General features: G+C 56.5%; 1 protein-coding gene across 1 annotated transcript; it reads left to right on the top strand.

Annotated features, from left to right (window-relative positions):
- Window positions 1–2,981: 2,981 nt before the first annotated feature.
- On the top strand, window positions 2,982–11,340 carry PGC (progastricsin). The gene is made up of 9 exons (XM_054648549.2): window positions 2,982–3,037; window positions 3,655–3,808; window positions 4,272–4,389; window positions 5,491–5,609; window positions 6,650–6,849; window positions 7,590–7,712; window positions 7,838–7,982; window positions 8,776–8,874; window positions 9,979–11,340. Exons 1-9 carry the CDS (start codon window positions 2,982–2,984, stop codon window positions 10,129–10,131), a joined length of 1,167 nt encoding a protein of 388 aa, XP_054504524.2. The 3' UTR covers window positions 10,132–11,340.
- The last annotated feature ends 323 nt before the right edge of the window (window positions 11,341–11,663 follow it).

The following is an 11,663-nucleotide window of genomic DNA, read 5'->3' as shown; positions in this document are numbered from 1 at the left end:
CCCTGCTGGTGACCCATGGGGAGACCCTTACAGGACAATTCCTGGTGCTGCTTCCCCTCTGCCAGTTCGAAGCTGCTTCCTTTGTCCTGTCTCTCCATCCCCTTGTCCAAAATCCCTCTCCAGCTCCCTCAGAGCCCCCTTTAGGTTTTGATCATCAAGAAGTGGCTGATCCTCACCTGGTTTGGGAATTTAAATGCCTGACCTGGAGCCCAACCATGTATTTACAGTTTATTTACCCATCTTTTGCTCACAGGAAAAAGAAGAATCTTTGTTTTGATGTGATGGAAGCTGTTCCTGTGTGCTGTGACCTCTGTTTTGGAAACAAAACACCAAAAGCAGCTCGTGAAGGATCCCAGCGCTTGTGTGGGTTCATAAACACAGCTGCTCTGGGGGCAGAGAATCCCAGCCTGGTTTGGGTTGGAAGAAAATTAAAAACCATCCCATTCCACCCCTGCCACGGGCAGGGACACCTCCCACTGCCCCAGATTGCTCCAAACCCCATCCAGCCTGGCCTGGGACACTCCCAGGGATCCAGGGGCAGCCACAGCTGTGCTGGGAATTCCACCAGCCCCTTCCAGCCTCACAGGGAAGAATCCCTTCCTAATACCCAACCTGAATTTCATCTCTTTCAGCCTGAACCCCTTCCCCCTTGCCCCCCTCTCCAGATCCTGGTGAGCAGCCCCTGCAGGTCCTGGAAGGGGCCGTGAGGAATCCCCAGAACCTCCCCTGCTGCAGCTTCCAGGGGTGCTGGGCTCACCCCCTGCAGAATCCCGGGAAATCTCCTGGTGGAGAGGTGGAATTCCCTGAGCTGGAGCTGGGCCACCAAGCCAACACAGAAGAGAAACTGAAAGCAAAACAGAGGGAATGCCCAGAGCCAGGCCCTGAGGGAAATCCTGGGTGTGAGATCCCTGCTCTGCGTGGGATCACCACATCTCTGCTGCTGGAAACCCCTAAATCCTGCTGGAAACCCCTAAATCCTGCTGGAAACCCCAAATCCATAATTCCTGCCGCAGCACCTCCCTCAGGTGTCTTCTCCAAGAGCTGTCTTCCTTGGATTTGGGATGCAAGCAGTGGAAAATATCTGGGTAACAGCCCCTTTGCTGGAAAATATTTCAGTTATTTCAAAAAAGCTTTGGTTTGCTTGCTAGAAAATATTTGGATGGTGACCAAACCCATTTTGGTCCATTTTCTAAAGAGGATTTGGGTTATAACTCAGAATGTTTTGGTTGGTTTGGGTGCTTGCTGGCAATTTGGGAAATGTGTGCTTGTGGGTTTTTGTTTTCATGGGGAAAAAAGACAAACAAGGAATTTTGTGACTTTCTGGGAGGGTGTGGAGTGTGGGTTAAACCCTGAGGGTGGGTGGCACCTTCCTGGGGGTTGCAGCAGCTGCCCTTGGATGTGGGATGGGGAGGGAATCGTGTGCTCCTCAAAATAAACCAATGAATGGGAAAATTGGGGGATTTCTGTCCAAACAGTGAAAGCAGGAGCAGGCAGGACATGGAACCGAGCCCATGTCCTGGAGTGAAGGTCTGGGATGGTGATGGAGAGGGGAAGGCAGGACAGCTCTGGGGAGCACCTCAGAGCAAAGCAGAGAAGGAACCTGGGAACCACCTTGGAGGGAATGAGAGGAGGAACTGGGGATCATCCTGAAGGGAATGAGAGAAAGGACCTGGAGACCACCTTGGAGGAAATGAGAGGAGGAATCTGGAGAGCATCATGGGAAAAGGAAGAGAAGGAACCTGATGATCACCTTGGAGGAAATAAGAGAAGGAACCTGAGGACCATCCTGGAGGGAATGAAAGAACCTGGGGAACACCTTGGAGGAAATGAGAGAAGGAACCTGAAGACCATCCTGGAGGGAATGAAAAAAGGAATCTGGGGACCATCCTGGAAAAAGCAAGAGAAGCAACCTGGAGAACACCTTGGAGAAAATTAGAGGAGGAACCTGGAGAACATCATGGAAAAAGGAAGAGAAGAAACCTGAGGATCACCCTGAAGGAAGGAACCTGGAGACCATCCTGGAAAAGGCAAGAGAAGGAACCTGGAGACCACCTTGGAAGAAATTAGAGGAACCTGTGGATCATCCTGAAGGGAGTGAGAGGAGGAACCTGGGGATCTCCTTGGGGGAAATGAAAGAAGGAACCTGGAGAACATCACTGAAAAAGGAAGATAAGGAACCTTGGAGGAAATGAGAGGGAGAACCTGGGGAGCATCCTGGAAAAAGGAAGGGAAGGAACTGGGGATCACCCTGGAGGAAATGAGAGGAGGAACCTGGAGAAAATAATGAAAAAAGGAAGAGAATGAACCTGAGGATCACCATGGAGGAAATGAGAGGAGGAATCTGGGGACCATCCTAGAAAAAGGAAAGGAAGGAACCTGGGGATCACCTTGGAGGAAATGAGAGGAGGAAATGAGAGGAGGAACCTGGAGAAAATCATGAAAAAAGGAAGAGATGGAACCTGGGGATCACCCTGGAGGAAATGAGAGGAGGAACTGGGGGATCACCCTGGAGGAAATGAGAGGAGGAACCTGAGGATCACCCTGGAGGAAATGAGTGGAGGAACCTGGGGACTGTCCTGGAGGAAAGCACAGGAGGACCCTGCTGGGCTCCATCTCCTTGCCCCGTGTCCTCCCCGCCTCCATCCCTCTCCCCGCGGGCGGAAGGAGAGCAGACCAAAGCCTTTCCCAAGAACCGAGTCCCTTTGTCCCGCTGCAAGGTCTGGCGAGCGGCTCCGGGGATTTTGGCCAGCGCAGCCCGGACCCAGCGCGGTGACGTCGGGTCCCCGGTCCCCGATAAGAGCTGCCCCTTATCGCTCGGCTGCCCTTTGATAGGGCCGATCCCGCAGGGTCCCGGGGCACAAAGCCGCCCTTGAGGCCGGCCCGGAGGTGCCCGTGGCCGGCGGATCAGAGCCGGTGCCGGGATAAAAGCGGAGCCCCGGCGGCCGCGCCCGGCTCTGCCCCTCCCGAGGGCTGCGAGCACCATGAGGTGGCTGCCGGTGGTGCTGGCGTGGCTGCAGCTGGCCGGGGGCGCGGTCAGGTGCGAGACGGGGCCGGGGAGGGAGAGAGGGGATGGGGAGATGATGGGAGCGAGGAGGATGCACGGGGGGCACGGAGCGGGGCAGATCCTGGGGGATGGAGAGATCCTGGGGGGATGGAGAGATCCTGGGGGATGGAGAGATCCTGGGGGATGGAGAGATCCTGGGGGATGGAGAGATCCTGGGGCAGGGAGAGATCCTGGACATGGAGATATCCTGGGGGATGGAGAGATCCTGGGACAGGGAGAGATCCTGGGACAGGAAGAGATCCTGGGGGATGGAGAGCAGATTCTGGGGGATGGAGAGCAGATTCTGGGGGATGGAGACATCCTGGACATGGAGAGATCCTGGGAGAGCATGGAGACATCCTGGACATGGAGAGATCCTGGGATACGGAGAGATCCTGGGGCATGGAGAGGTCCTGGGGCATGGAGAGGTCCTGGGCATGGAGAGCAGCTCCTGGGATGTGGAGAGCAGCTCCTGGGGATCTGCAGAGCTCCTGGCACAGGGAGAGCTCCTGTCACGTCCCAAAGGAGCCCAGAGAACCGAGCCCTCTGAAAATGCTGAAATCTTCTTCTGTCCTGCTGTGCTCTGTTGTGTTCTGCCTCTGTCCGTGCAGGATCAGCCTCAAGAAAGGCCTCTCCATCCGGGACCAGATGAGGGCAGCTGGGGTGCTGGATGATTTCCTGAGGCACATCAAATACGACCCAGTGAAGAAATACCAGCCCAGCCAGGGCTGCGTGGTGAGGGAGCCCATAGCCAACCACCTGGACGTGAGTGCCCTGCCTGCCTGTCCTTCCTCCTCCCGGCTGCCACAGCAATCTGGACACCCCTGAGCCTCCAGCAGTGAGAAACTGCTTTTTCCCCCACCCTTAAATTGCTTTTTTCCCCACCCTTAAATTGCTTTTTTCCCCCACCCTTAAATTGCTTTTTTTCCCCACCCTTAAATTGCTTTTTCCCCCCCACCCTTAAATTGCTTTTTCCCCCACCCTTACATTGCTTTTTCCTCCACTCTTTAACTTCTCTTTTGAACCCCAAGGAAGTTTATCCCCAGCCACGAAGAGCCAGGCTTTTCTGTATGAAACAAACCCACAATAATGATTTAATATTCCATTTTTTGGGGGAGTAGAGGCAGGATAAAAGCTCAGCCTGCTCCTGCCTGGCTGGGGGGAGCCTGCTCTGTCCCTGATCCCCTGGCCAATGAAAATTCCCTTTTTTTTTTTTGTTTTGTTCCAGTCCTCCTACTTTGGGGAGATCAGCATTGGGGAGCCCCCCCAAAAGTTCCTGGTGCTCTTTGACACCGGTTCCGCCAACCTGTGGGTGCCCTCCACGGACTGCAAGAGTCCTGCTTGCTGTGAGTAGCCCAGGATGCTGTGAGCAGTTCCTGCTCCTAGGAGTAATCAGTGCTCACTAATTAATGCCAATTATCCCAGCACTACGGGGCTCAATGCCTTTTAGAGCACCCCAGGATGGGTTTAGGTGCTGCGGGTGCCCAAAGCCACGTCCTTGCCCCTGTTCTTCCGTGTCCTTCCCCTGCCACATTGGGGACATCACGATGCCAAAAAAATGAGCCTGGGATGCTGATCTGGGGTTGCTGTGGCTTCCTTGGGGAGCTCAGAGCCCTCAAATCCTCACAGCCATCCCAGCAATCTCAGGGGTGCTCTCTGGCCACCCCAAGGATCTCAGGGGTGCTCCCTGGCCATTCCTGGCAATCCCACTGATGGAGCACCCAGCAGTGAAATCCCACTGCAGAACAGGATCTGCTCCTTGGGAATTATCCCAGTGGAGCACCCAGCAGTGAAATCCCACTGATGGAGAATCCAGCAGTGAAATCCCACTGCAGAACAGGACCTGATCCTTGGGGATTAGCCCAGGGAGCACCAAGCAGTGAAATCCCACTGCAAAACAGGACTTGATACCCCAAGGAGCACCCAGCAGTGAAATCCCACTGATGGAGCACACAGAAATGAAATCCCACTGCAGAACAGGATCTGATCCTTGGGAATTATCCCAATGGAGCACCCAGCAGTGACATCCCACTGATGGAGCACCCAGCAGTGAAATCCCACTGCAAAACAGGACCGGATCCTTGGGGATTATCTCAGGGAGGTTCCAAGAGTGACATCCCACTGATGGAGCATCCACCAGTGACATCCCACTGCAGAACAGGATCTGCTCCTTGGGAATTATCCTAAGGGAGCACCCAGCAGTGACATCCCACTGATGGAGCACCCATCAGTGAAATCCCACTGCAGAACAGGACCTGATCCCCAGGAATTATCCCAAGGACAACCCAGCAATGAAATCCCACAGATGGAACATCCAGCAGTGAAATCCCACTGCAGACCAGGGCCTGATCCCTGGGATTACCCCAAGGAGCACTGAGCAGTGAAGTGTCCCAGTGCATGGGATTTCGCTGGCCATACCCAGGGCTTTCCCTCTTCTCCCTCCCCAGTCAACCACGCCAAGTTCCAGCCCAGTGCCTCGGCCACCTTCACGCCCAGGGGCCAGTCCTACAACGTGTCCTACGGCAGCGGCTCCGTCACCATCGTGCTGGGCTCCGACACGCTCAGGGTGAGTCCCCAGGGCCAGGTTTGTGGGTGGTTGGGTGGCTGGGGTGAATGTGTAGGGTAGCAGCCCTAGAAGGTTAATGAGTAGGAGGAAGATGATGAGGGGTGTTAAAATTAGGGCTCATTTGAGTCCTTTTTTTGTCTAGGGGCGTTATTAGTTGTTTTGTAACTAGGTTGATAAACCGTAGTTGGAGGGTTGAGAGTTGGGTAGTGATTCATCGATTATCTAGGGATGGTAGTAGGACAGCTGGGAGTGTTCTTGAGATGAGGATTAGTGGGATTCCTAGGAGGGTCAGGCTTGAAAATTGGTCAAAGAAGCTTGAGTTCATGGTCAGGTTCAGGGGGTGGTGCTTGGAGCGATGGGCGGTTTGCTAAAGGGGGGATTTATTGATACGAATGATAGAAGTTTGGGTTGGATGTCCTGCCTGGGTGTCCCCACCAGGAGCAGCCTAAGGGCTGATCTGACCTGTCTTGGACTTGGACAAAGCCTGGCAGGATGGATGAAAAGTGTTCACTGCCACCCTCTGTGGTGGTGTTCACAGGGGTCCCAGGATGAGGGAGGAGACGAGGATCTGACTCCATGTTTCAGAAGGCTGATTTATTATTTTATGATAGATATTACATTAAAACTATACTAAAAGAATAGAAGAAAAGGTTTCATCAGAAGGCTGGCTAAGATAAGAATAGCAAAGAATGATAACAAAGGTTTGTGTCTCGGACAGAGAGTCTGAGCCAGCTGGGCTGTGATTGGCCATTAATTAGAAACAACCACACGAGACCAATCCCAGATGCACCTGTTGCATTCCACAGCAGCAGATAACCATTGGTTACATTTTGTTCCTGAGGCCTCTCAGCTTCTCAGGAGGAAAAAATCCTAAGGAAAGGATTTTTCATAAAAAGATGTCTGCAACACCCTCAGTCACCAGCTGGCCTTTGGCTGGGTTTTACCCCAAATCCTGGGGCTTTTTTCCCAATTTTCCCCTCTGCCTGCTGCTGTTGGCACCTTTGGAGCAGCAGCTTCCCTCAGACCCCCTTTCCCTGCAGATCCAGAGCATCACGGTGCGGGAGCAGGAGCTGGGGCTGAGCCAGGAGGAGCCCACGCAGCCGTTCTACTTCGCAGCCTTCGACGGCATCCTGGGCATGGCCTTCCCCTCGCTGGCCGTGGGGGGCACGGCCACGGCCCTGGCGGGGATGCTGGAGCAGAACCAGCTGCCTGAGCCCGTCTTCAGCTTCTACTTCTCACGGTGAGAACCCTGCAGGGCGCTCTCAGCGTCCTGCTGTGCCCTGGCCGTATGTCCTGCTGTGCCCTGCTCTCATATCCTGGTGTCCCCTGCCCTCATATCATGGTGTCCCCTGTCTGCAGGTCCTGGTGTGCCCTGTCTGCAGGTCCTGGTGTGCCCTGCCTGCATGTTGTGGTGTCCACTGCCCTCACATCCTGGTGTCCCCTACCTGCACACCCTGGTGTCCCCTATCTGCATGTCCTAGTGTCCCCTGCCCACATGTCATGGTGTCCCATCGCACATCCTGGTGTCCCCTATCTGCACACCCTGCTGTCCCCTACCTGCATGTTGTGGTGTCCCCTGCCTGCACCTTGCGGTGTCCCCTCCCTTCACATCCTGGTGTCCCCTTCCCTCACATCCTGGTGTCCCCTTCCCTCACATTGTGGTGTCCCCTTCCTGCACATCCTGCTGTCCCCTACCTGTATGTCATGGTGTCCCCTACCTGCACATCCTGGTGTCCCCTCCCTTCACATCCTGGTGTCCCCTCCCTTCACATCCTGGTGTCCCCTGCCCTCACATTGTGGTGTCCCCTATCTGCACATCCAGCTGTCCCTTGCCCACACGTCTCGGTGTCCCCTATCTGCACATCCTGGTGTCCCTCACATCCTGCTGTCCCCTGCCTGTCCCCCTGAGGGTTCCTCGGGGATTGCTCCCTCTCCAGCCCATGTTCACCACAGGGATCTCCTGGCTCTGTTTGCTCACAGCCAGCCCACCTACGACTACGGGGGCGAGCTCATCCTGGGGGGCATGGACCCTCAGCTCTTACAGGGGGACATCACCTGGGCACCGGTGACACAGAAGCTCTACTGGCAGGTGGCACTTGAGGAGTGAGTGGTGTTTGCACCTCTGGCCATCACCCCCTGGCTCAGCTGCTGCTCTGCAGGGCTCCAGGCTCCATGCTTTGGGTTTAGGGGTGCCCAACACCACGTCCTTGACCCCGTTGTCCTGCCAGGGTTGCCATCGGGCAGTCAGTGACCGGCTGGTGCAGCCAGGGCTGCCAGGCCATCGTGGACACGGGGACATTCCTGCTGACAGTGCCCCAGGAGTACATAGAGAGCATCCTGGAGGCCCTGGGAGCCCAGGAGACCAGCTATGGGGTGAGTGTGGGGGTTTGGGGGGTCTGGAGCAGTGGGGAGCCTGCGTGGGAGTCAGAACCCTGGGCTTGACCAGGTCCCACCAAACTCAGGTGGCACCTGCAGGGAAAGGGACTGCAGAGGTTTGCACACAATGTTCTCTCCTCTCAGGCTGAGAAAGGTGGGGATGCTCAGCCTGGAGAAGAGAACATTGCGTGCAAACCTCACAGCCCGTTCCAGGATCTGAAGGGGCTACAGGGAAGCCAGAAAAGGACTTGGGATAAGGGCCTGGAGTGACAGGACAAGGGGAGATGGGTTCAGATTGAAGGAGAGGAAATTTAGGGTGGATGCAGGGAAGGAATTCCACCCTGTGAGGGTGGGGAGGGGCTGGGGTGATGTCCCAGAGCAGCTGTGGCTGTGCCATCCCTGGCAGTGTCCAAGGCCAGGCTGGAGCACCCTGGGGCAGTGGGAGTTGTGGGACTGGATGGGCTTTGAGGTCCCTCAAACCCAAACCATTCCAGGACTCCATGAGCAGGTTTAGATGAGATTTTGGGAAGAAATACTGGGAGAGGGGCTGGGATGGAATTCCCAGAGCAGCTGTGGCTGCCCCTGGATCCCTGGCAGTGTCCCAGGCCAGGCTGGAGCACCCTGGGGCAGGGGAGGTGCCCGTTCCACGGCAGGGGTGGCACTGGGTGATTTCAATTCCCTTCCCACCCAAACCTTTCCGTGATTCCATGGTGTGGCGCTGCCAGGGGTGGGGTGTGTGTGTCCCCCTGTGTCCCCTGGCCGCCATGACCCCGTGTCCCTGTCCCCTCAGTACGCTGTGGACTGCAGTGACACCCAGAGCATGCCCCAGCTCACCTTCGGCATCGGCGGCGCCCGGCTTGTGCTCCCCCCGGCCGCCTACGTCCTCAACGTACGTCTGGGGCCTGTGGGGTCCAGCCCGGAATCCCACAGGGTTCCATGGCTGCCAGGGACATCCCCGGGGTTCCTGAGAGTTCCTGAGCCACTGGGAACACCCTGAGAGCTCCCCAGGGTTCCCCGGGTACCCAGAACATCCCGAGGGTTCCCCGGGTACTGGGAGCATCCCGAGGGTTCCCCAGGGTTCCCCGGGTACTGGGAACATCCCGAGAGTTCCCCCAGGGTTCCCCAGGTACCCAGAACATCCCGAGGGTTCCCCAGGGTTCCCCGGGTACTGGGAGCATCCCGAGAGTTCCCCCAGGGTTCCCCGGGTACCCAGAACATCCCGAGAGTTCCCCCAGGGTTCCCCAGGTACTGGGAACATCCTGAGGGTTCCCCCAGGGTTCCCCGGGTATCAGGGATATCCCAAGGCACCAGGGACATCCCAAGAGTTCCTGAGAGTTCCCCAGGGTTCCCAGGAACATCTCGAGGGTTCCTGAGAATTCCTGAGGCACTGGGAATATCCTGAAAATTCCCAAGGGTTCCCCAGGCACGGGGAACATCCCGAGGGTTCCCCTGGGTTCCACGGGTACCAGGAACATCCTGAGAGTTCCCCTGGCGCCCGGAACATTCTGAGAATTCCCGAGGCATTGAGAACATCCTGAAAGTTCCTGAGAGCTCCTGAAGGCACCAGGAACATCCCCAGGTACCGGGAACATTCCGAGAGTTCCTGAGTGCTGCCCATGCACCAGGAACATCCTGAGAGTTCCCAAGAGTTCCCCAGATACTGGGAACATCCCGAGCATTCCCGAAAGTTCCTCTCACCACTCTGAGAGTTCCTGAGTGTTCTGCAGGCACCGGGAACATCCCAAGAATTCCCAAGCCTTCCCCAGGCATTGGGAACATCCCGAGGCACCAGGAACATCCCGAGGCGCCAGGAACATCCCGAGAGTTCCCCAGGCACCAGGAACATCCCGAGAGTTCCCGAGGCAGTGGGAACATCCCAAGAATTCCCAAGGCACCGGGAACACCCCGAGCATTCCCAAGGCCCCATAGCTGCAGCAGAGACGCTCCCCCCGTGCTGCTGGAGGTGCTGACCCCCTGTTATTCCCCCCTCCAGAGCAATGGCTACTGCACCCTGGCCATCGAGGCCACCTACCTGCCCTCCCAGGACGGGCAGCCCCTCTGGATCCTGGGAAACGTTTTCCTGAAGGAATATTACACCGTCTTCGACATGGCCAACAACCGCGTGGGCTTCGCCCTCTCGGCCTAGAGGAAGCGAATTCCAGCCCCTCTCCCAGCCCATGGAGTGCCACAGCATTCCCAGGGACATTTCTGCTCCTTTCCATCCCCATCCCTCGGGATTTGTGCGCCCGTGGATCCTGTAGCAAATAAACCCTGCCATCCCAAATGGTCTCTGAGCTCCTGGGTTTGTTGGGAGCAGCTTGAGGGGTTCCCTGGCTCACAATTCCCTGCTCCAGCAAGGTAAGTACTGGGATGAGCTCCGGACCCTGGGATAAATCCCCAGTCCCCACCTCCAACCCTCAGGAAACCCCAGAGGGGAAGCCCCTGAGCCTCCCTGCAGCTGGAAAAGCTTTGCCAAAGCCCTGTGGTGTATCCAGGCGGGATCCCGAGGCTGTGAGGTGAGTCAGGACACCCAAATGACCCCTGGGGCCTGAAATGGGGCTGGAAAACTGCTCTGGAAAATCGGGAATTGGGGGGAGGTGTGGCCCAAGGGGATGGGGAACACCCTGGGCAGGGGGAGGCTGGGTGACCCCGCTGTTTTCCAGTTTCTTAGAACTTCTTTTTATCACCAGAACTTCTTTATCGTGACACCCAAATTACCCTTGAGCCCTGAAAAAAGCCTTGGAAAACCTCACTGGAATATTGGGAATGGCAGGGTGTGGCCCAAGGGGATGGGGAACGCCCTGGGCAGGGGGAGGCTGGATGACCCCCGCTCTTTCCCAGCACCCAGAGTGGTTTTTTAGATTTTTAGCAGTTCTTTATCACCGGAGCTCGCTCTCAGATGCGCTCACGGCTCTGTCACCTCCCGGGGGAAGGACACAAAGTGCCCCGAGCTTTGAGTCAAAATATTGACACAGGCTGAGTGCGCTGAGACCGAGATTAGGAGGGCACCGACAGCAAGGAAGGGCATTCCTCATCCTCCTCTTCCTCCTCCTCCCTCTGCAATGGGAATTTTCTGCTGGAAACAGGGTGGTGGTGGCCAGCAAAAGCTGACCACGTCCCTCTGCTCTTTGCTGTCCCCTTTGCTCCCTGCAGGACCTGCCCAGACCCATCAGGAACCTCGTGGGGATTTCCCGAGCTTCTGAAGGATTCCCAGCATCATTCCATGTTCCAAAAGCTTGGATGGAAGCTGGAAGGCTCCTGCCCATTCCCAGAAGACCAGCAGCAGGAATTTCCACTTGCTGGAAGGGGTGTGTGTGACTGTGCCTTTGTTTTCCGGAAAGCTGGAGCTGGGAGAAAAAAAATCCTTTAATTGGGTGATAACGGCGGCGTTTGGCTTTTGATCGGTGTCCCGTGTTTGGGCTGGGGGTCAGAGGGGCTGAGCGGGGTCAGGAGGGAAATCAGGGTGGATGTGGGGGCATTGCCAGGGCCACAAACGGCGGGGGGATCGTGGTGCAAGGAGTGGTAAAAACCTGGTGCAAGGAGCTCCACGATCCCTGTGTCATCCCAGTCCAAAGGGATTTAGCATCCTGGTCCAAAGGGATGCAGGATCCTGGTGCAAGGAGCTCCACAATCGCCCTGTGGTCCCAACCCAAAGGGATGTAGGATCCTGGTCCAAAG

The sequence above is a fragment of the Agelaius phoeniceus genome, chromosome 25, assembly GCF_051311805.1.
Source record: "Agelaius phoeniceus isolate bAgePho1 chromosome 25, bAgePho1.hap1, whole genome shotgun sequence".
Taxonomy (NCBI): domain Eukaryota; kingdom Metazoa; phylum Chordata; class Aves; order Passeriformes; family Icteridae; genus Agelaius; species Agelaius phoeniceus.
This window is presented reverse-complemented; position numbering and strand designations above follow the sequence as displayed.

What these genes read in the sequence shown, in the direction of transcription:
- PGC (XM_054648549.2), top strand. Translation starts at nt 2,982, where the DNA reads ATGAGGTGGCTGCCGGTGGTGCTGGCGTGGCTGCAGCTGGCCGGGGGC. An exon ending in TTCAGCTTCTACTTCTCACG is followed by an intron (nt 6,850 to 7,589) that starts GTGAGAACCCTG and finishes GTTTGCTCACAG; the next exon opens with CCAGCCCACCTACGACTACG. An exon ending in CCCAGGAGACCAGCTATGGG is followed by an intron (nt 7,983 to 8,775) that starts GTGAGTGTGGGG and finishes CTGTCCCCTCAG; the next exon opens with TACGCTGTGGACTGCAGTGA.